The following is a 24658-nucleotide window of genomic DNA, read 5'->3' on the forward strand; positions in this document are numbered from 1 at the left end:
AACGTGGTAGTTAGTCTTGATCAGGATGAGGGGGACTGCTAATTCGAAGCATGTTGCTCATCCCCAGTGGGCATAGATAAAAACAATACGCTGGAGTGCTGCTATGGGGACCCAGAGAGGCTGGCTAGTCCATATGCCAGGGCAGGGTGGGTGGGTAGGGGGTGTGGAATGAGAACGCCCCTTTGGCACAGCATCCAGGGGAGGGAGCTGGAGAAGGGAATGGGTTTGCCTTGCTTGCTCCACTTTAAATACCTTTGCATAGAGCTCTTGCCACTCTGGTAAGGTCAGAAGGTTTCACCTGCAGTCTCCCTGTGTGAGCATCAACTCCTCTGCACCATGGATGCACAGCACTGCAAGATGAATGGAGACTCCTTTCAGGTGAGCAGTGGGGCCTATCTCTAACTCTAAACCTAACTGTAACCCTAATCCTAATTCTAACCTTCATGCTTGCAAATCTTGTTCCCTGCTCTCCGGGATGCCCATGATGGGAGAAAACAAGGTGCATGCCTCATGCTTTGCAGTCCTTGGTTGTCACCACTGTCCCTTTCGGCAGCCAATGGTGATAGCTGTGCTTGCAGATGTGCAGTAGGAATGAAAATGTTACAAAAGGGGAAAGGAAGGAGCGGTGACAGAGAACATGCATCTCTGCATATATGGCAAATAGAAGAAGCAGCAGAAAAGACCAGCAGCTAATTAGAGGTCTCTTAAACCTGAGTAATGAAAGCAAGCTGTTAAATAAAGCAGCTGAAGTTATGTGCTCCTGTGGCAGAGCTATTTTTTTAACTTTTAGCACTCAACCCCTTTTTATGTTTGACTTTGAGCCCTTTGTTTTGGAAAATTCAGGAAAGTACTGAAATCCATGACTTTTGGTTATGGGCACTGTAGTTACTGCAGAAACAAGTGATGTTAAATTGAGGACAGCATAGTTAATTATTAGGACAATATTTTGTCCTTCACAACGCTTCTGATGCCACAGAAAAACTGCAAAAGATGTGCTAGAAGTGTTGTTAGGAACAGAGCAGCCAAGGAAGCTTAGTTTCCTACTGCTTTGTGTGCTCAGACTGAATTTCCCTCAAAATTTGCTAGTGTTTCACCATGTTACTTCTCCAGGTAGTATAATTGCTTACCCATGGTGACATGTATGGGAGCTGAGCTTCTAAATGCCCTAAGAAAGTGGCTTGGAAAGTAGTTCCATTTTCAGAAGTAACTTAGGAATCTTATTTTCTTTCTGGAAAATAAGCAGTTCTGGAATTCGCTCTGAAGTGTTCTACTCAGCCAGCTCAGAAATAGATCAGAAGGCCAGCAGGTCTGTGTTATTGTCCTCCAGTATAGCCATGTGTTTTAGAAGGGCAATGTCAATGCCTGTGTGAAACAGTTAATGAAAAACATAGATTTGTATTGCACTCAGGCAAACTGTCCTTGCATCTACACACTCACTGATGTAAGAGATAGTGATACTTACAGAAATGGATGTAACTATTTGTCAACTTGTTCTTATTTTACTTCCTGGAAAAAGAGACTTAGAGCTGACTTTTTTTTTCACACAGCATTTATAGTTCACATATGAATATCATATATATATTTCAGTGCCAATGAAACAATTTGCTCAATTCTTAATCATCATTGCAGAAGTAAAAGTGTAGAATTGACCCAAAGCTGCAATTCATTTCTGTATAATGTTGAATGAAATTAGAATTAAAACTGAGAAAGAATAAACTGTGATCAATAGTAAAAAATATGCATATGTAGTACAAAAAGTTTAGCAAGAGATTTGGGTCCCTGTGTTTATGTTGTGTTGGTTCCAGTGTTTACTGTCTCCATACACATATAGAAAAAATCTGGGTACCAGTTGGGAAGTCAATCATTTTAATCTTTCTTCATCTTGCACTGAAAACCTCTGCCTCTGTGGGAAGACTTAAACTTGCACTAGTTTTTGAACAAAGAACGCCCAGTGAACTACATTCAGATGCAGATGTGCAAGAAGTTGAATAAGTGTCATCATGTTTGCAGAATTAGTACTTGGTCTCTTCTGCAATGTGCAGAAATTTATTTACAGGAGTGGGAAAATGAGTGAAAACAGCCTAGAAGTGTCTTTTCTCAACAAATCCAGGCTAGTGACCAAAAAGAACATACCTGCATTGGCAAGAAGCCTTCTGAGACATTGAGGGCAATTTTATGATGTAAAACATGTAATACATACCAAAATTACTCTGGAAATGAAACCAGATAGAAAAATCTGTTGTGCCTCTTTGGCAGTGAATACTCACATCAGCAGCAGCTTAAAAGATGGCCTGAAGAACCAGCAGTTATATATTTTACAGAAGAAGGTAATTCATTATAACACTGCCTCAGGAAATGTCCCACCAAGAGCTTTACAGCTTCCAAGCAGCTGGTTTTCATTATTAATGTCTACTACAAATACCTCTTTTGCTATTTTTAAGGACAATATAGGGAACTGAAATCCTTTTTATTCCAAATTATATGTTAAATTTAGCAGTAGCTATAATGAGGACAGATTCTGACTGAAAATGTAGATCCTAATACTGCAAAATTTGAAGGAAAGATACCTTGAGTCAGGTCTTGACCAAGGGCTTGTTACGTCAGCACCACTCTGTGTTACAAATGTCTGGTGTGATCTTTGAAATGCCATCCAGAGGTCATGTGCCCAAGGCTATCAGGAGTTAAAAAAAACACAAATAAAATCTTACTCCAGAAGTCTGTGGTAGTTGTACTTCAAATTACGTTATATTAAAAATTATCAATTAAATTGATATTAGAAATGTTAAGTAACTCGATGTTACTCTCTTTTATCCTGAGCCCTAATGAAAGAAACTGGGAGATGTTTCACTGTAACCAGAGTAATATTTCCACTTTTCCCTGAGCTTGATACACTTAAGAAGTGAATCAGAAATGGAGTGAGGCTATTTTCATTTTTTACTACCTTTCTCACACATGGGACGTAATTTATGAGAATATATTGTGTGTCTCTAGCATCATAACTAAGAGCAGCCCCAAAGCTGTTCTCTTCCCCTGGAAGCAACAGTTGCTTAAATTCTATTCTAAACATCTTCATGTTCTCCTTACGTTGCTAATGCAGTGCAGAAGAGCAATGGAGAAAAGCAAAACTTACTCCTGGGGTGAACTTAAAGACTTTCTTTCTCATTTCTTTCAGGAATCCAAGTACATTGAAGAGTCCTCGAACAAAAATGGTGTGATTTCTTTGATCTTCTCTTTGAAAGAAGAAGTTGGGGCATTGGCTAAAGTTCTGCGCACGTTTGAGGTAAATATTTTTCTTCGTGAGACCCAACCACGTCTTCATCTTTTCCTCACTGCAGCAGTGTTTGCTCTGCATGTTCTCAATTCTATCTGATTGCCACTGTGGAATTCTTTTCTTCTGGAGTTGTAAACACTTGAAGTCCTGGAACAGGAGTTGCCTTTTTTAAGCTAAAAGCTTGATTTCAGGGTTTCACTTAAAATCTCCACCTTTAACTGATACAAGGATGAAAAAAAAATAGTTTGTCTACATTTAAGAAGAAAGTATCCCACTAGTAGCAGTTAAAATAATAGGCAGAAGTGAATTAGGCAATAACTAGAGATTGACATTTGAGTGTGTATATGTACAGTAAAGAAAGGCAAATATAACCTGAGCATGAGCCATGTGGCATGAAGATTTTCTGTGTGGAGGAGTACCTGTCCTCTAAGCTCCTGTTCACCTCAGTAAATCTGACACAAATGAATCGACTGCCTCCCACTACTGGTACTTCTACAGAGAGGTTGGAGTTGCCTCCAAAGCAGCATAAGAAAGGCACTGTTTTGTAGTTTGTTCACTCTCAAGGAGCGTAGGAACTTGTACTAACTTATTTGGAAAGCTCTTGGGGAAAAAATGGAGCCATTTATCTTCCAGGACATTGTGTGCCAGTTTATTCTTAAAGAAATATGTCCCAGATGCTATGGATGCTGTTTAATAAGCATGCAATTCGCAATTCAGGATGGTTGTGTTGCAACACATGGCTATGTGCTCTGTGCTCCCAAGCAAATACTCTGTGCTCCCAAGCAAATACAGTCTGTTACACTGGTTTTGCAACTTAAAGAAAAACAAATAACACATTATCATGGGTTTGTTGTGTCTGAAGGCAGTTCTTTCTGTAGAACACTGTAAGTTGTGGCGTGCATACTTTCCATTCATAAACTAATTGACAAATAAATGAAATATTTGTGTTCTACTAGAACAAACTAAAAATAATTATGAATTAAATTCCATATTTGACTCATTAAGGTGTATTAGAAATCATACTAATAACAACAGTTATTAGTTGTTATTGTCTGAGTCTGTGAACTGACTACGACAGTACAATCCTGCAAAAATTCCATATGTTGGCAGCGTATGTGTCTACTAATGAAATAAGAAAGTCTGATATTATTTCATTAAACGTATTACCATCTTCTAAGCAAATTATTATCAGTTTTAAAGGAAAACTCTGGTATGGGAGGGAGATAAGTAGCTGCCTCAAGGATGTAACTCTTCTAGCCCCAGAGCAGATACCTAAATGAGGCTAGCTAAATCATGGCTTTCAGTCATGACTCTGATGACAGCTAAAAAGACAGAAACCCAGGTAAAGATGACTGATATTACTTATTATTATTATTGGGATGGTGAACTGATGGTTGGAATAGATTATCTTAGTGATCTTTTCCAATCTTACTGATTCCATGATTTTATAATTCTGATTCTTATCCCAATTAAGACAATTATTTTTCTGAAAATTTACAGCCTCCCCCCATCACTAAGATTTACAGAACACCTGGCATAGGTGCTCTTATGCAAGCTTTGCACTCTGTTATCAACCCAGTAGAAAAAATGATGAATCTCCCCTTGTGTGAGAGTGAAGGGTGTATATGTCTGAGACAACTTGTTGTATTTCATCCCTGCTTGATAAAAGCAGCTATAAGACCCAACTTAGTGGTCAGGTTTGATCCAGAACCACTGTTGGTGGGCTCCTCTGTAGAGCAAGACCCCACACTTTGTCCCTAGAGTTGGTTCTGGCCTAAGGAAATATGTCAAATTGGTCTGAGAGGAGTGGTACAGAGAAGAAATGTGGGTGCGGCTCTTCTCTGTTGCTGCCATGTGTAGCCACATGAAGTAGAAAAAAAAAAGAAAACAAAACAAGACAAAAAAACAACACAAAATGTGATCAGACAGTCCCCTAGAGCAGCAGCAGAGCTGCAGCTGCCTTTCTGTGATTTAACCTGACAGGTAACCAATCATCACACAGTCATTCATTCGTACAGTCCCTCCAACCCACCTTCCCAGTGGGATGGAGAAGAGATTTGGGAAAAAAATGAAGTAGAACTCATGGGCTGAGATAAAACTATTTACTAAGATAGAGAAAAGTAAAAGGATAATAGTTATAATTGTGTGTGTGTATGTATATATAAAACTATTATCGTATATATATATATACATATATATTAAAAACTATTATCCTATATACATATATATGTCCATAAATACATATATAAGTTCATATATATATTATACATATATACATATACTTATACAACTGATGCACAAGCAATTGCTCACCACCCACTGACCAAAATTTAGCTAGGCCCTAGTGAGTGGAAGAATGCCAGATGAACTCCCACCCCTTCAAAACTCCTTCCGCATGATGTCATATGGTATAGAATATCTGTTTGGCCTGTTTCAGTCAGCTGCTCTAATTCTGTTCCCTCCCAGCCCCTTGGGCTGTTTGCTGCAAAAGGCCTTGGCTTTGTGCAGCACTATTTAGGAGCAACTATAAACTCAGTGTGTTACCAGCATTGTTTTTCTCCTAGAACCAAAGCATAGCATCATACCTGACACTCTGAAGAAATCAATTCTGCTAGCTAAACTAAGACACCCATGCAGAGAGATGAATCTCTATGGTCGCTTGCATCAAGGTTGGCTGTGAATGGTGAATTCAGAACCTCCTGGTCCTTAGCAAGGCTGCATCTGCCCAAGCTGTCAGGGTTTCTCTGGGAACCTGTGAAAACACAGGTGGAGAACAGCACTATCCCCTTTCCTCCTCCCAGCTGCCTCTTGGGATTACAAAAGAGGCTGTGCCTCTGGCTCTGATTTTAAGGATTTTGCCTCTTCTCTAGCCAACCTATAAATCTACATTGAGCCTGGAAGGAAGATGATACAGAATTAAAAAAAGCTGTAAATATGAGAGTATTGAAAAGAAATCATTTCTCAAAAGAGGGAGGAAAGCTCAGAAGCAAGGTCCAGATTGAGAAATGTGGGCATAAGAAGATGCCCAAAGAAAGGAGAGACCTATCGGTGCCTGCAGCAGCCAGGCTGCTTTTCTTTGAAGTAGGTCTCTGTGTGGACAAGGGGAGGTTTGTTCTCTCCTTGGTTTGAGCAGGAGCAAAAGTTCCTGTTATGTTGCAAGGGTTGGCAAGTAACTTTTGCACCCCTTCCTAGGATACCGGAGCACCTGCTCGTAGCCAAGCTCACATCCTACTTGTGCTCCATTTCCATGCTGGGCTGACACTTGACCAGGCGTTAGCTTCTATTCCAGCCTGGCCTCCAGTGAGGCAGGAGCCTGAGGGGAGCTGCTCTGTTCTCAAATGGGACCTGCCTGTGGGTAATAGGAGACCCAGAAACAATGGTGCAACAAGCACTGTGGCTGCTCCTCAGTCCAGACCTGGAGCAAAACTCCAAGAGAAAGAAGTGCCCAGAATAAAAATTCCAAGATCCAAAAGCAGCCCAGATGAATTAGGTAAACCTTCCCAGTGAGCCAGGGTGGACTGAAGGTATGGACACCTCCTGTGTAGGCAGGTGAAGGCACAAAACCTTCACTACAGAATGCTTGTGTCATAGAATTACACCCTGTAACTGTGACACCAAATTTAAGGGAATTTTAGTCTGTCTTGCAAAATCGTCTATTAATGTTTCTCCTACTCAAACATCCCTCGAAGTTGCTCATGGAGCTGACAGAGTGCCACTTGCTCTCACATCTACTTTGTGCTCAAAGACCCAAGTTCTTGTTTTTGTTGAGGTCTTAGTTGTACACGAGATGGTGACTGCAGTGATAACTTGCTTTTCATGTGTAGCTTAAGGTTTTACTAAGGAATCTTCTCTATGTGCTCAGCTTCTGTCTCAGCTTCTTAAACTCTGCTGGCTTTATGTGTAAAACCTTTATTTTTACTTTCCCTGATATTTTCTTGTTTCATATTCTCTTATGTATGTATGTATGTATGAGGTCAATGCACAACCTCCAGAAAGAGTAAGCAGATGCAATAGCACCTCAATCATGGCCCAGCAATAAGCAAATCATTAATCCACTTTCCTTCCATGCTAGCTGCTCTGTGTGTATATTGGCATGTGGTAAAGATTTACTTTTTGGTTAAACAATCAAACCCAATTATTTTCACTTGAAAAGCCTCTTTGTACATAGTCTTTAACCATCCCACTGTGGATGTAGCTTCCCTGTGGGCTCTGCTTGGAAAATCTTTGGTCTTCACTGTAGGCTTGAAGATAATATACAGATAGCACAAACTCATCAGCAGTCACTACACTCAATTTTAATAGGACCTTCAGTGTACTAAAGCACTACTTTGTGCAGCCATACCCTGTTTTTCTGGCTTATGGTGTTAGAAAAGATGATAGCTAGAAAGCCAAAACTGGTTTAAACATTGTAGTCTAAAATAGAACACCTCATATAAGCAAGATATGCTTAAAATCAGGAAAACAGAGTCATTGTGAAGTTCTGTTTCTTTTTTGATTCACTGGACAAGACAAAAATATACAGAGTGTAAATTCAAGTCAGAAACAGGCAAAAATCTTCCAGATTTCTTATCAATGTAAAAAAAGCAAAGCAGAGAATATACATGTTATGTGAATATTTATCTTCTATGTAGTAGTAAAAGCCTATTGAAATTGAGATCACTTTTTAAAACAAAAATGAGGTGCATTTTGAAATAAATAATAATAAAAAACCAACAACCTGGCATTTCCAAACTTGAACATATCAATAAAAGATATTGGAACTAAACTTTTCATTACATTAATAAAGGAATTTATATGAATTTATAAATACATCTATTCCTCTGAGGTTCTTTCTCCAATGGTATTACAAGTACTAGCAGACATTTCAGCAGTAAAATGTGTCAAACATGTTGCAGAATATTACATATTTTCTCAGACCACTCTTAGGTGGAAGCCTTGTGTCTTTTCTTCACTGAAATGACCATCTCAAAACTAGAGCAGGAGTTTAGTACAGGATCCAGCTTTCAGTGTTACTTCCAGTGAGTATGGGTCTAGCTCACAACTCCATTGATTTGCACCAAATGGTATTCCTGCTCTCAGAGTAAATTACTACTCATTGGAGGAATGTCTGGGAGAGACAGGTTGCACTAAACAAGACCCTGAGCTTTCAGAACCAGCAAAGATGACTGTTTGGTTTTTTTTTGTTTGTTTTTTGTCATTTTTGTAGCTTACTTTATTCAACAGAAAGTTTAAAGTGACTGTTTATCTCTTCATCCCTTGTGTAGATATTAGCTCCATCATGTTGTTTCTAAACCAGGAGAGGCAGGCAGTCATTTTGGCCAGAGTGTGAGTTGGAAATTCCTGCACTGATAGGTGAATTCACAGGCCCACCTCTAGACCTCAGCACATATCTGCACATCTACATCTTTTCCATGTGAGTGTCCTTGTTTCATGTTCTCAAGATGGTTTCACCTCTTTCTAGAGCCAGAGGAGCAGGGTTTCTTGATCAAGTGAAGCAACATGAGACATTTTATATAGAGGAATGCTCTTTTTCTAATTATGTGCAGTGCCATATGTTCTCATGTCTGCTTCTTTTTATTTTTATTTTATTTTATTTGTGTGTGTGTGAGTGTGTGTGTGTTTTTTGGCTATATTACATTGAAAACCTCATGCTAAACTTCAGTGCGGAAGTGGTGCTGAGTGATGTAAATGAAGGGATAAATGCTGATGGAGTGCCCTCTGTGGGTCCATTTGTGTCCCAAAGCTTATTCATGCAGTAGAGACAGATGTGAGGGAGGAAATATGAAATCTGTGTCTTTAGCTGAGAATCTAATCCTTGGACAGTAAAGTTGAACACTAGTTCCTTAGTCTTCACTTTAGGAAGTTGTGACTGATAGCATCTCTGCAACTTCCTGACTTCCTTGATCTATGAAAATTAGGGAGTGAATTTCTACTAGTGAGCACCCTGATCTAGCTCTCCTTCACTGAAGGGGAGTTGGACTAGATGACCTTTAAATGTTCCTTCCAACTCAAACCATTCTATGATTCTACAGTTCTTCTGAAAAAACTTTTCCTTCAGGAAGCCCTGAACTTGTATGTGGTAAGGACTAAAAGAACACATCACTTTTGTTGTTACTGTTCTTGTACAAGGCAATGCAAGTAAATCCTTATTATGGAAGATTTCATTCAAGTTCTTGCTGAGTGTTCATTAACAGTGATGCAGAACTGTTGCTGGCTTTCATCTAGTAACAGCTGGGATCTTCTGATGAAGCCAAAATTACTTAAATCAATACTCATGTAAACAAGCTTGAGATGTCATTTCACAATGCTACTTAGTTTTAGCAACCATGTGAACTAATACAGAAACTGAAGGAGATACAAATACTACTGGAAGCATTAGTCCATAGCATTTCCAGAAATTACCCATCTCTACTCAGTGTAACTATGGAAACACTTTTTTTTTTTTCTAACTATCAGGGCATTACACTTCTTGAGGAAGGGATCAACTTCTGTTGCCAGTGACCTCAAGGTTGCTGATATTGAGTAGCATCAAACTGGCTGTATCCCAACGTTGCAGAACTGTTCCATCATGGGAGACAATCTGTTAGGATGATACAGCTGGCATAATCTGGGAAAGAGGACAGAATTTCTCCATGGCCTCTAAGAGAGAGCCAAGGATGATTTCCACCTGTGTGGAAAGGTAGGCAGGGAGACAGGCTACATTTCTGTCTCCTCTACTGCTTCTGTGGTGAACTGACATCCATATTGATAGATCCTGTCATTCAAAAATAGTGACTACAACAAAACAGGTTTTGTTTCAACTTGATTTTTGAGTTCTCAGAACATCTCATTATTTTTATATTTAATGGGAAGTGTTATACAGTCAATTTGAATGCTCAGTTAATGAAAGCTGAGATCTGTTACCCCCAGGAGTGCTTTCAACTTTAGTTAAAAATTAAGAAATTTAGAGAGACTTATGATAACTTCAGGGAGTCTGACAACACCATACTCTTGTGATCTTGCTTAAATGTTACAATTAAATGCTTCCATTAGTCCTCAAGGCAGAATCTATTCTGCTATTCGCACTTGTACTGCTTTGAATTAAGTGCAAAGTGAGCGTCTACCCCTCCCCTACCAGCACAGAAACACTCCAGCAGGCATGCGTCTGTAGCATGGAACACAATGAAAGACTCAACCTTTATGCTGGCCATAAACCTGAGGAGAAGTAGGGAAACACCAACATGCTGCAAGTTCTTCACAGCTGTACTGGAAATAAAGGGTCAAATACAGCAAAGGAATTTCTAATCTCAAGCTTTGTGTTGAAGTGATTTACACCAGCTATAAAATAGTAAAGGCAGGAGAGACAAGTGTTAACAGTTTGGGCGTAAATCCAACCTGGAACATGTGACCTACCAGACCTTCCAAAACTCAGAGTTGGGTTCCAACAACAAAAATTAACTCAGAAATCTTGAAACTTCATCAAATAAATAGATGATTTTCTCTGTCCTTGGAGATGCTAAGGCCAGATTGAATGGAGCCCTGCAAAGCTGGATTTCATCTGTGGCAGCCATGCCCATGGCGTGGGTATGGATGTGGTTGGACTTCAAGGTCTCCTCCAACCTTAGTCATTCTCTGATTCTATGATCTGGAATTTGCATTGGTTGTTTTTTGAGGACATATTGTAAAGTTCTCAAGCTCTACTAAAAACACAGAGATTGAAAATTGCTCAAAATAAACAAACAAAAAATCCCTCATCACCTTTCTCAGGTAGCCATTTGACTTCAGAAGTTAGAGATTTAAACAAAGCATTGACTACTTGATGCCACTGCAAGATTCAACAATGAGTATACAATTTAGGAAGATGTGAAACTATGAACATTAAACACTAGATGGAGTACTTGGACTAGAATAAAATTGAGTGTTTTAAACTACAATGCTAATGGAGCCACTGTAAGTATTTTGAAACTGGAGAGTTATTATTAATCCACAGCATATGACAGCATGCTTCTATGAGAGAGACAGTTCAGGGATCTATGCTGCTAATTTCTGCTTTGAAAACAGTCACCAGAAGGGCTCTCCTTTCATCTGCTCTGTCACTGTATCCTGAAGCCTCCACACAAGGAATTAATGGGTTGGTTTTGCATGTCACTGAGCTGCACAGGCCCTTTGAATAACAGTCAAAATTATCTTCAAATCCTGCAGGAAAGCAGTTGTGCTCATCCTAGGTGTAAGGAAAGAGGTAACTCTCTCCATAAGATCCTTCTGTCCCATTGTTCTTCTTTTTTTTTTTTTTGCTGTTGGTTTTTTGTTTTTTTTTTTCTTTTTCCATGATATTCTGGGAGTCACTGATATCTCTGCTGCCTTGCACCCACTCCATGGCTTCTCTCTTCATTCCCAACCCCAGCACAGTTCACTCCATTTTGCAGGCACTGCTAGTTGTGCAGCTGCTTGCTGAGCCCAGTTGGAGAACTGGTATAGCTGACAAATCATCTGGTCAAAACTAAAATACATGGTTGGAGGTAATCTGTGGGATATCTCACACAACAATGCTACCCCTGGGAGAGGGATGCTGAGAGGAGAAGACAAGTAGGTGGTAACAGCCGCTGAAGAGAGACCCAGTTGTCACCACCTCTACAATAAGTTGGGTCAAGTTCTCTTCTGATACTATGCAGATACAGGGTATAATGCCCTGATGCACCAGTGCAAAGTGAATGTAAAGTGGTACCTTGTTGTGTTTGGCTCACCCTTTGCACAGAGATGTATTTTACACTTGTTCTGGGCCTCTATAAGTGGCCAAAGGTGGTGCCAGCCCTGAGTTACTGCACCGATCTCCATGGCGTGGTTGTGGTGAAAGAGTCCTATGCCTGCTCTCTGTCAAAAACTTTCCAGCTTGGAGTTATTTGAATTTCCATCTCCTAGCCAATCTGCCACCCAGTGCCTCATTGCGCAGAGGGACAATGTGCAGTCTGTTTGTGAAATGGGGCTTTGGAGGCCTAAAACAAATTGTCCTCAGGGCCCAGCACAGTGACAGCCATTCTCTGCCCGCAGACAGCCCCATGAGGACAGTATCTCTCTGGAGCAGCAGTTGGTGGTGAATGCGCTTTTGACCTTTTCAACTTATTGTATTGGTATCTAGCCAAACAATTTAAGTTCATCTGTAGCGTGTGACACTCAGAAAACAGAGGAATGACATGCATGCTGTTTCCTACAAAGTAATAAACTGCCTTTTGTGGTGGAGTGAATGAGGCCTTTGCTGCTGATGGCCAGATGCCCTCCTGCGCTGTGCAAGCACTGAGAGTAGCAAAGAAAACCTTAAAGTGATTGAGAAGCTCAAGCTAGAGGGAGGTAGAGAAAAAAAACTTCCCTTTTTCTTCCCTGTAGGTCACAAATAGATCCTTGCAGCATTTCTTCATGGATGAAATCCTGACCCCACTGCAGGGGATCGATACTGACACTAGTGGGGCCATCATTTCACCCCATGTAGTCTAGGATCTACTCAAGCCTGAAAGCAGCAAAACAGCAGTGTCACTGAGGCTGCTGAGGACTGTGTGTCAGCTCCTCTGGCTCCTCTGGGTTTACTCTTCAGGCCAAGATTTTCTTGCAGGGTTAAATCTTTTCCCTGCAAGAGACAGAAACTGTGACCCAGCCATGGTTTGGGCTGTGGGGGAGCCTGAAGGAGGGTCAGCACTGACTAAAATCTGTTACAAAGGTTCCTTAAAAGATTTTTCTCAAAAATACAATATTAGCTACTGATTGCTTTACTTTTATCATACTTTACTTGTCATGATGACAACTGAGGTCAGATGCCAACTAATCCCAGTTGTTACAGCTATGGCTGTGAATAATTTCTTCAGAGCTAGGAGGTGCTGCTGTTTGTAAGTGAAGGTCTTTGGTGAGACAGAATTTGACTTTCTGCGCTAAAGAAAAGATTTTGTTGTTGTGATAGTGATCAGACTATGGAGCAGTTTGCTTGGAGAGGTTTTTGCTTGAAAAGTTTCTATCTGTGGGGATACTCAAAATCTAACTGAACAAAGTCCTGAGCAACCAGCTTCTGTGAAGTCTACTTGAGCAAGTGCTTCAATTAGACGATTTCCAATGTTCCCATGCACCCCCATTGACTGCAATTCTTTGTTTTTGTGATTCTGTGATCTTACAGTATCTACGTTTTTATTTACACAACCCTGGGCTACCTTTCTGGTGCAGATCGATGTTTCCTATTGAGTCTCTGCCCAAAACCTGCTCACAGACATGGAAGATGCGCAGGTGACTCAGTTTCCTTGTCAGAAGGTTAGCTCAGAGGGCAACCCACTCCTTGCTTTTCTGACCTCCTTTAAAAATGTTCATAAATACAGTATTCACCTTCTGTTAGTAGTGAGAAACTCCTTTACTTCCCATGTTGATACTGGGGAAATGTTTTTGTCCACATAGATGAGATCCCAATATGTACTTGCAGTACTGGAGTTGCCATTTACAATACAAAGCCTATTTGCAATTTTCATCACTTTTTTCAAAGGTTTATGCAGTAATGGTTTTTATACTGCTGCTTTGCACAAGAGTGAATCCTACATCCTTCTCAGTGTCCCTTTAAATTTCCTTCCATTTTGAAAGTTTTCAATCCAATGGTCGTGCCAAGTCAAGTCTCTGCTTTTGAGTTATTTGTGCAATATGGTGTAGATAGTTGACTGACATGTATTTTAGCTAGTCTTTATGCCTTATTTCCTTCTTCAGACACTGTGTAACCAAAATCCTTCTTTCCCATAGGAAAAAGGCATAAATCTAACCCACATTGAATCTCGACCTTCTCGTCTCAATAAAGATGAATATGAATTCTTCATTAACTTGGAAGGCAAGAATGTCCCAGCATTGGACAAGATCATCAAGTCCTTAAGAAATGATATTGGAGTAACAGTGCACGAGCTTTCACGAACAAAAAAGAAGGACACTGGTAAGGATACACTGGTAAAGACAATATTGGCAAGGAATATTCATGTCACACACTTAAATTATCTCCTTTTCCACTAGTGTTAGCCTTGGACCTGTATGGTTGTGTCTCCCACCCTCTGTCTACTTTGTATTGTAAGCTTTTTCATACAGTTTTTTTTCAATATAGATTGTGGTCCTCCATTTTTTGGCCACATTTTTCTCCTGGGAACTCTTGTTACATTATTTTGTTGTCATCAGTTTGGTTGATGCCACATACAGTTTCTTAAAGACAGCCTTATTGCAGTACATTGATCACCAGTTTTTGCTCATCTGTTGACTGTTTATAAACTCTTTATTCAATGGATGCTTCCTACAAAGCCCAGCAGCCTTTCAGACATGTACTCCTTTTTCAGAGAGGATCAGCTGGTAAATGGCAGCATAACAAAACAGGAAGTGACAGCAAAGTGCAGACTTCCACCTTGCTTTCCCCCTTGCTGAATGTCTTTATGACCTCATGAATTACTGTGGCACAAACCTTGTGGTGTAGTAGAGGTGATAAGAGTCCAATCCTATGCAAAGCCTGGCATGAAATGGTAGCATACTCAGGTGGCTAGTACACTTCTTTAAACACTGAGTTTTGCTCGTCAACATCAGTTTCATGAGCACTGTTCACTGGTTTCTGATCCCCTTGCCTATATGGCCCTTGCACCTGTGGGCTGACATGAGAGGAGGGGAGGAAAAGTTCCCAACAGTGGCTGTCTCTCCTTCCTGTGCTCTCTTTAGCAAAGGTACATGCATGTCAAACACTGTTTGGCTCTCCATTATTTGTGCCTGGGGACCTCCCTCACTTCTGCTACTGAAATAAGGGAGGCTGTGCCACCCACTTCAGTGGGATCAGGAATAATTCCTGCCTTTTGAGGAAATAAGGAAAGATTTTCTGAGTTGCCACACTCCTAATTATTGCTGGAATTGAGACTGCCTTGTACAGTGGTGGCTGCCCAGCATCTGATCTGAGACATACATAAATGCCTCTTTAGATAACAGATGTGGTTTTAATAGGATTTCAGACTTTAAATACTTTAGGTCTGGATCTTCCTCTTCCTTTCTAGGAACAACATGAAAGGACATTAATACCTTCATGAGATCAGTGCTGGTAATCCCTTTACCACCTCCTTTGTGTCCTCCCCATGACATCACATTTGAAGATGAAAACGAAGCTGACAAATATTCTTTGAATTCAGTTCTTTCCATTCATGAGATGGAGGGACAAAGGATTGATTAGGTGATTTATGGTCATGCCAAATAAAAGATGTTCTCTCTTTAGGACTTTTTTTATTTCCAGAAGAGAGCTTCAGGACCCAGCAGATTTACCATTGCTTTTGTTTTTCTAATTGTTGTTACAAAGGTGTTAAAATTATGTATAAACTTAGGCCAGAGTCAGATAGAGATGCAGCTCTAAATATCAGCCAGGAAGTTTTTGTGACTGAAATTCTGACCTCACAGAAGTCAAAACATCAATGGTCTGCTGGTCAGCTGCGGGATTAGATTTCTCTGCATGTTAATGTGTTGATCAAAGCATTTTTTGAGCTAGATTATCCTTGTGTGTGTGTGCTGCAGAAAGGAAATTGACCCCCTTTCTTCTGAGAGGATAACTTATGCTTGTTTCTTAATTCTAATAAATGAGAAATAGTATGAAGTGGGAGCAACTTATTGTCGAAGAGAGAGAGGAAGACTGATGTTGTTCTTGTTCTTTCCCTTTTCCTTTTAGTTCAGTTTCAGCTTCTCTCATGAGTAGTAAAGATCCAGTCAAACTGAAATCCCCAAAGAGCCATATCTGAAAGGTCAAAGAAGCACTGCTTAGGGGTTGAACTGTGGGTGGCAAATTCTCTGCTAAGGCAGCTACAAGGGCAGACTGAAATGGAGCATACTGAGCTGTAGGAAGAGTGTAGGAAGAGTGGTCCTTTAGTTCTGATGGCATTAACAATTAATAGGCCTTGTGGTGCCTTTTAGGTCAGCCTGCCTTTTAAAAGTATGCATCCTCTTGTCAAATCTGGTCACAACCTACAGATGTGCCTTTGTGAAATTTTATTCCCAAAGCACAGAATGAGAGTGATACACCTCCAGGGAGCAAAGTTTCAGGCATACGGCTCATGGGGATATTGTCACACTCTTCTCAGTTCACAGGTAAAGCTGGGACTGTTTTCTCCCAGAGCCAATCCACAGTCCCTTGTGATCGATTCTTTCACCATTGCCTGAAGTTGCTCCTAGCCCTTCCTTGTTAAGGATTCACATTGCTCATGCTCATGATTTGAGAAGAAAACCCCTTTTACTCAGATTCCCACAGGAAGCACAATGTGCTGCTCTTAGGGCAGTGCTTTGTGGAGAGTCAGAAGTAATTACTGTCTTCTTCTCAATAGCTGGGACATGCATTAAACACATGCATCTGCTTTACTGGACAAAGTATAAATGAAAGATTCAATTATTTTTTTTTATTTTTATTTTTTTAAATCCAAACACTCTAAATGTTCTTAGGTTCTTTACTCTCATAAAGGCAAAATGCAATTTTGGTTTCCCTTTTACACACCAAAACGTAACAAATAGTGAGTTTCGATCAACAGCATAATGCCATCTGAGAGCAGACCAGCAAAATGCCATGAATGCAGTGATAGTCTTAAAGCTCTAGATGAGATGGGATAGCAGTCACTGGGCCAAATGGCCTTTGTAGAGATTTTTGAAGGATTTGTTGTGAAAACAGTGTTTCCCTTAATGGCGCTTTCTGGAAACAAGATGGGTATCTGCAGACCTCTCAGACCCTATGAATAAAAAGAATTAAATATTATTCTGTTGCTGCATTCGGGAAATGCAGACAATTTATTTCATTTCTGAGACAGTCTGGTGGCTGATGTTCTGTAAGAGCCTTGTTTGCTAAATCCTGAGGCTGGCCAAGGCATTTGGGGCTGTTTGAAAAAGGGCTAAACCTGGGCCTCAAACTGCTATAAATTGCATAGACCTGTCTTTGACCCTCTTCACAATGATCCAAATGGAGGAGTTCTGCAGAAGTCCTTGCTGCCCCTGCTTTGCTGCCCTTCATATAAATGGCTTATTAGCATTCTGCTAAGCATTTGACCCCATGGTAATTTGGTCACCACTTGGGTGTCCAGCACAATCCCATAAATGCCGCTGTTTCACTTTGAGACAAATCAATATTTATTACTGATCAGCCCACGTTTGCTACTCAGACCTTCACAGAGGCCCAGTGTTGCAACAACTTGCTCTGGCAATTCGTTAACAGTCGTGCAGACAGACAGCGAGTCTGGCAGTGGGGCAGGAGGAGGCTGTCGCAAACAAAATATGGGACAGATTCATCAGGGGATAATTTGATTTGGTAGTTGCTGGGGGGGTTGGTTACAGCATCCCAGCACACCACAGCCACACAAAGGCCCTTTTGCTGGTTGCTGGTTCTGTATGGATTTGGTGCTGTGGCAGCACCAGGGCTGTGCTCAGCACCTGTGATTATTTTTGCCACAAGTGCTTGAGAAGGTTCAGAACTTAACACCAGTTTACGCTGCTGTAAATAACCCAGAGCATCAACAGAATTCCACTTCTAGACCCTACTGCTTTCAACCAGTGCAGCTCTCCTTGAGCTACTGACAGTGTATGGGGGTGTGAGGGAGGGAAAGAGACCCACTGAAAATAGGCCTGGTACCTACAGTGGCTGTGCACCTAAAAGTTAGGATGTTGTGCCCGTATAGGGGAAAAGTAAGCTACCCATCTCCGTGTCAGAGACTGACACTGTGTCATCCTTGGCCATCAGTCTGTCCTACAATTTATCACAGTCTCTGCACCATGTACCGTGGGAAAGCTGTGAATAAAATGTGTTTAATGAAATCAGGTCATTATTATATGTTATATCAGTTCTTGGAGTTGGAGTGATTCAAACCATGCCCATCTTAACCCTTCTGAAGGCAGCAAATCCCTACAGATTTCCAATGCAGACCTCAGCCCCTCTGGTCTTTCCACACAGTCTGAACCTGTCTGTTCATGGTGTGTCCCTGACAATGGCAGTTCCTCAGATGTCAATTCAAACACTGACAAATCCTTTGCTGTAGCGCTGCCAAGCAGCTTTTTTTTTTTTTTTTTTTTTTTCAGTGCCTAATCCCAAAGCATTTGCCATATATAGTGATAGTGGGGTATCAGCTCCCCTAACAGTGAAGAGTCTGAAGCACAAAACAGTGTGGCAAAACCCCATCCACACTCTGCAGTGGCAGAGCTGGGAGAAAAATGCCATGCCCTGCTGCTTGTATAAGAAATAGGGGCAGTACCGACTCTTCTCTAGGATTCAGTATAACACTTTCTAATCAACTCCCCCGGCTGGTTTAACTTAAGGGGCATCAAACAGCAAGGTGATAGTATTTCTTGGGAAACAAACCAGCTAGTGCTAAACCCAGCGTATACACTTAGAGAAGACGCTCTGGGACTGCTGCTGCCATCTAGTGACTCTTTCACGTCTATCTGTTAGGGCAAAGAAGAAAGGTGTGCAGGTTGAAAGGAGAGAAAAAGTCTTTGGGGTCTCAGCAGAAGTGCTGCTTAGAGTCAGGCTGGACTGAGCCAGGAGCTGGAAGGACAGAGTGAAGATGATTATGGGACACCAGGTCAGAGGATGTGAGTGATCTGTATGTGGCCAAGCTATGGCCACCCAAAAAGTGGCTCATGTCACTCTGGCCACTCTGCGCAGGTGTCTTGCAGAAACACAGAGCCACAAAAGCAAGGCTGAATAGTCCTGGAGACAGCGTGATCCTCTTATCACTTCAGTGGTCCATCAGGAGCCACGATGAACCCTGACAGCAAGTCACTGCAGGAGCTCACGTAGCAGTGGCCAACAGAATTCTGAGAGGCTCTGTTCTTAGAAGGAGATGTTCTCCAGACTCTGTCTGAGCAAGTGACCCTGTTCATGAGAGTATGCAAGAATTAATTTATATCAAAAGAAATAAGTTTAAAGTAAAAGGGAGTGATTCTTCGTATCACATTTAATGAAATGATGGAGTTCAATGCTTCAGAGTGTATTGGAGACAAATCTATATGTGGATTAAAAGAACAATTGTATTTGTGAAGAAAATTTCCTCTGATGCTGTTAAATTCAAGTACAGTTGTGGTCTCCGACTCAGGAAGGCCTTCAGTGGCCCACTGCTGAATTTGGTGAATTGCTGGGGAAGTAGTTCTGTATATCATCCCTGCTCTGATACTGCTCCCCTTGAGCTGTACTTAATGGCTTTACTTCCCTGAGAATGGCAGAGGTGGAAGAGCTAACAAAGGATACTGGGAAAAAAAGTATAATTTCAGTGGAAAAGGAGAAGGAAGGAATGGGAAAAGCAGAAGATAGACAGCTAGGATAAAAATTCCAAAAACAGAAGAATGGAGCAGCAGAAGAGAACAGCAAGCAAATGGAAGCTGCAGCTACCACTGAGTAGCAGTACCTAGAGGAGTTACATAGGGATGCTGTGCCCAGTGTGCTGATGGGACAAGGGAAGGGAACAGGCCCACAGACCCTGCACTCTCTTCATCAAACTTCCTAGCTTAGCATTGCAGAGGAGTGACCAGTCCTAGAATTGACTAACAAGGCTGTGCACGTCTTGGTGTGCAGCTAACCACTCCTAGAAAAGGTGGGAAAGAGATCATAGCCTAGCACAGCCACTTTGCATATGTGCCAGGCCTCTTGCTGCTGAAAGGAGTGCCTGCGCTGCAAGGTAAACATAGCCATGGCTTCAGAGATCTGGTCTGCTCCACATAACTTGCAATGAACCCTTCCTTTTTCCAATTGCTATGAAGATATTTGCTTTCCACTTTCCCCTGTCTGAACACACCACATCTGGAAAGTCCCATTGTTCTTCCATGCCCTCCACGTTATGACCTTCTGTAAATGAAAGGCCACAGGGGCATTCCATGCCATGTAGTCAGTGTGGTCCCATTTCATATCCTGACTGCGCTGCAGGAAGCGTGTATAGAATGTGAGTTACAAGGCAATGAAGAATCAGGCCCAGAATGTTAATTAAATGAATACATTATTGTATAATGAGTGCAGTAATACAATGCTAGTTTGAGATATTAGAGTGTCATTTATCATTTTATGTTGGCATCCTAGCCAAAGTAAGGCCACCAAGTAAGTCTTAGAAAGAGATTTTCAGAGGGCATTCCTTTGAGACAGTTGATTTGAGCTACTGTGAAAGCAAGGGAAGCCTGGAAAAATTCCTATGTTTTGGTAAGCCAAGAAACCAGAATAATAAACAGAAAATCATAAACATCACAAAACAGCTCTCTGCCAAAGGCTGGACATTCCTGATGCTCTGTATTTTTCCCACGGTGCAGAACAGCCACCAATTCAATACAGCTTGCAGGATTTGCTGTTGCCTCCTACTACAGGGAAAGGAAGTCTGAAGACATTAGGCCCTTACATGTCTTTCTTTATATTTATGTTTAAGAGATGGATAGATGAGAAGGAGGCTCAAAACCAAACAACAAAGAAGCCTAACAGTCTCTGTTTCTATTCTGCTTTGCAGTGCCATGGTTCCCAAGAAGTATCCAGGAACTGGACAGATTTGCCAATCAGATCCTAAGCTATGGAGCAGAGCTAGATGCTGACCATCCTGTAAGAAACAGGACTTTTTTGTTTGTTTGTTTGTTTTTGTCTACATCTCAGGATGTAGAACAAGAGGGGTGCCACATTTCTAGAGCTAGGATCAGTTAATTCCCTGCTATTAAGTAGAGCAACTCCAAAGTTGCTTTAATTTAAGCAAATACCAGCAGACCTGAAGAGTCACAGATTTCATCAAAGGCCACCATGGGGTCAATTCTGAATTTTCCATATGTCTCTGATATGGTGACTTGAGACTCAGTTTATTATTCACTAGCAACAAAATCTTTAGAAGTAGAATATTAACAGCCTGGAGGTTTAGAAGAGTGTTTTTACATCTTTGATCACAAACACGCGATTAAACTTGAGTGCATTGTGATGTAGCTGTTAAACTTGTCATGATTTTTGTATGGTGAGACACGAAAAAAGAAATTGTTCCTTTTTCAAAAGGTCTGCGGTTTAAGTGGTTGGGTCGGACAGTTTTACTCACTGACTTAGCTGAACATATTTTCATATCTTCCAAATATATGAATACTTGCCGCTTCTACTTCTTCTCCAAGCAAGCAACAACTTGTTTTCATTTGTCAATATGCACCAAGTTCCATGCAGTGCAAAAGAAATTGCTGCTATTAGTTTAATTGAGATAGGATGATTATAAATAAATCACATGCAGTGCAACAAAAATTGCTGCTATTAGTTTAATTGAGATGAGGTGATTAGTCATTCACTACCTATTGCTTAATTTGAGAGGTGTTATGTATCGTATACAATGATTCATGATATTCAGCACAGCCATATGAAAGGCAGAATGAAAGGAGATACATCGAGCCAATGGCCCCCTCATGTGTCATGTGGGAATAGACCAAGACTGTATTCAAAGAAAGAAACAAAAACATAGATGTTGAAAGGAATGAACTGCTCTGCTTCAGTTCCTAAAATTATTTAGGGAACACTTTGTTCAGGTTGCCTTAAGAAAGAAGACAACTTCTGGGTATGTAGGCATGACAACATACAGAGTATAAAAAGAAAGAAATTAGAAAAGCCTTTGGAATTTTGGTTCTTAGGTATGAGATTTGACCACAAATATATCTATGCCATTCTAATCTGATACAGTGCATTTTTTAAGCCATTGCTGGCCTTTATTTGACTGGTGCTCTTCAATCTGTGCTCTACCTCAGCTATATATAATCTCCTGTGCCTGGTGGTTTTTTCACGGTCCCTCAGTCCTGTTGCACCATGCACCTCTGAGAGATACATCCATGAACTGCAGCAGTGCCCATGAAGTTACCACTATTCGCCTTGCAGATATTTCTTCTATCTGGGAAGAACATCACTTTAGATGGTGAAGACACTCCTATCCCTGAAGAACTTACATCCTAAATAAGTGTCACACTAGGATGGGAGCATGGTTATCCCAGTAGAAGACTTAGAAATTATATTTCTTAACTCTGATCAGACAGGTATTTAGTTGCAAAGGTCAAAACGCTAACCACAAGACCTAATACACATTCCCTATAGCAATAAAATCCCACATTTCTGGGACTCTCTGTCCAGCTTACTGCTCCTTGCACCAGCCATGCTCTCAGTCAGAGAAAGGCTCTTCAGCACCTGCGTTTACCCATCACTGCTGTCTCTCTTTAGGGGTTCAAAGATCCTGTGTATCGGGCCCGGAGGAAAGAGTTTGCAGACATCGCCTACAACTACAGACAGTGAGTGCTCAGTGTGTGGGTAGAAAGCAAGCCCATGTCTCTTGCCTTTTCTGGGGCTCTGTCCCTGCTGTGAGCCCTGTTTTTTGTCTCAAGAGTCTTCCTGCTGCTAGCTTTTCTTTTTGTATGTGTAAATCTTCCTGTTCATGTGTTTATCCTCAAATTGCAGAAATACAAAAGAAAAGTGTTGCAGGCACAGGTTCAGATGAGAACATTACCTATCCTCTTCCCCCACAGCACCCCTTTTCTCTGGCTTTGTTGTCTAATTGAACAGCAGACTCAGTTGCTACTACAAAGACCTGAGCATTGAATAAAGCTGTTTCTGGTATTCTTTTCATTTAACCAGGGCTTGAGAAGGAGAGCCTATTATTTACATTAAAGCAGGAGCTGCATAGACTATTAAAATAATGAATAACTTATGGTTCTGATGCTAATACAGTTCCTGATACTCTACTTTTATCTTGTTTGACCCAGCTGCAATCAGCGGTTTGGGCTCTAATTTCCCATGAAAAATAAATGAATAGAGATGATAAATTCATTTAGAACAGGCTTGCTTGATTACTGTCAGTGATCAAATCTGGAGGAGCTAGAATTCTGTTCCCAGAGCCACTCACACATTTACATCAGTACTACTTGGTCTGATTCTTGCTGAGACTGGTAAAAATCGTGATTGCAAACGATAAGGTAACACATGTTGTACATTTAGAGCTCCACTTCAGATAGAACTATGATGAAAAGATAATTCCTGAGCCAGAAAGCTTATAATGCAATCATAAAATGAGAGAAATAATTGGTCTAATTGATGTAAAGTGAAAAAAAGCCAGGTGAAAAGAAGTCAGAAGCCCCATTTATGTCTAGAAAAATTAAATAAGGCTTTGTGGCCAAATTTAGATGAATTTAGTTTTATTTATCAGTGTCCCATAGAAAATTTACCTTTCCCAATTAGCAGACAGCAAATTCTGGTCTCTAGTTTGCAGGCTTTCATCATATCCTACACAGAAATAAAATAAAACAAAAATGAGTTCGTTTTCCAGCCTCTGCCTACACTCCTATACTCAACCTGAAACCTGCTTAGGGGAAGGAAACAGTTATATACCAAGATATAACAAATTATTATTTAGTCTGTTATCCACATTCTCAGACACAATGGAGCCTCTACAGGCTAGAACCTATTTCCAAAAAGCACTTTTTATGTGAAATTCTTGGACTTTTCAGTAAGACCTTTCTGCTATGGAGCAATGAGCACTATGTGAAAACCCACATTTGGGCTACTGGGTCTTGTGGAAAGATGTGTGTGTTTTTTGTGGCTTTGGATGCTGAGTTATGAAGACTCAAGTACATAGTGCACTTGATCTGGGTGCTTCACCTGGCAAATAGAGGTCAAGGGAGTGTCCCCTGCATGGAGGTACAGGAGCACGAAAGAGCAGGCAGGAAGAGAGGAACAACCAAAGCTACAAGGAATTATGGAGTGTCTGAAAAGGCAAAGATGCTTAGCTTGTAAAGTCAGTTACAAAGGTGAAGTGAGTTTTTGGTCAGTTTTCTCATAGTCTTATTTCCCTTATCAATTTATTCTTCATATGTGCCCCCTCTTTGGTGATTATTTTGTTCTCTTTTGTCCTGCTGTTTGGTGCTCTTTGCTGCATTTGCTGCTTTCCACCCATGTTCTTTTGCCTTCTTTTTTGGTAATTTTACCATTCATTTTCCCTGACTTGCTACTTCTTTTCTTTTAGCCTGCCTTCTTCCTTCTGCCTTCCTTTGCTTCTGTCCTTGTTGACGCCTGCAATTTTTAAATTGAAATTTGAAAGGTTTTTAAGCCATGTCTTCCCCCTGTTGCCCAGGAAGGTGGCTGAGGATTACTTAGAAGTTCTATAGAAACAAAAATCCCCCTCCAATCCTCATAATCCAGCCTGATGTTTAAAGCTCCACGGATCAAGGAGGGCTGATACAGAGATGCAGAAAATGATGTTGCTCCAGTGCAGTTGCCCTGAGGCTCAAGGGAAAAAATGGGAGGGTGGGAGATGGTGGGGTATCATCGGGAGTTTAACAATGGGTCTCTGGGGCTTGGAAAGCTCCAGCATTATTCCAGCAGTGATGTTAACCCTATTAAGTTTCTTAAAACCCTTTGATTTTTTAAAGCTGTTGGATTCACCT

At 40.9% G+C, this 24658-nt stretch overlaps 1 protein-coding gene across 1 annotated transcript in view; it reads left to right on the plus strand.

The window, feature by feature from the left end:
• The first annotated feature begins 261 nt into the window (after positions 1–261).
• The window catches only part of PAH (phenylalanine hydroxylase), a 35220-nt gene continuing 10823 nt past the window's right edge, over positions 262–24658 (plus strand). Inside the window, exons 1-5 of the mRNA XM_065743125.1 lie at positions 262–378; positions 3173–3280; positions 14012–14195; positions 20728–20816; positions 22443–22510. Coding sequence (XP_065599197.1) covers positions 337–378; positions 3173–3280; positions 14012–14195; positions 20728–20816; positions 22443–22510 — 491 coding nt within the window. The 5' untranslated portion in view covers positions 262–336. The remainder of the gene's footprint in view (positions 379–3172; positions 3281–14011; positions 14196–20727; positions 20817–22442; positions 22511–24658) is intronic.

This window comes from Cyrtonyx montezumae, unplaced genomic scaffold (genome assembly GCF_038088225.1).
Source record: "Cyrtonyx montezumae isolate F1298 unplaced genomic scaffold, pur_monq_1.0 scaffold_3, whole genome shotgun sequence".
NCBI lineage: Eukaryota > Metazoa > Chordata > Aves > Galliformes > Odontophoridae > Cyrtonyx > Cyrtonyx montezumae.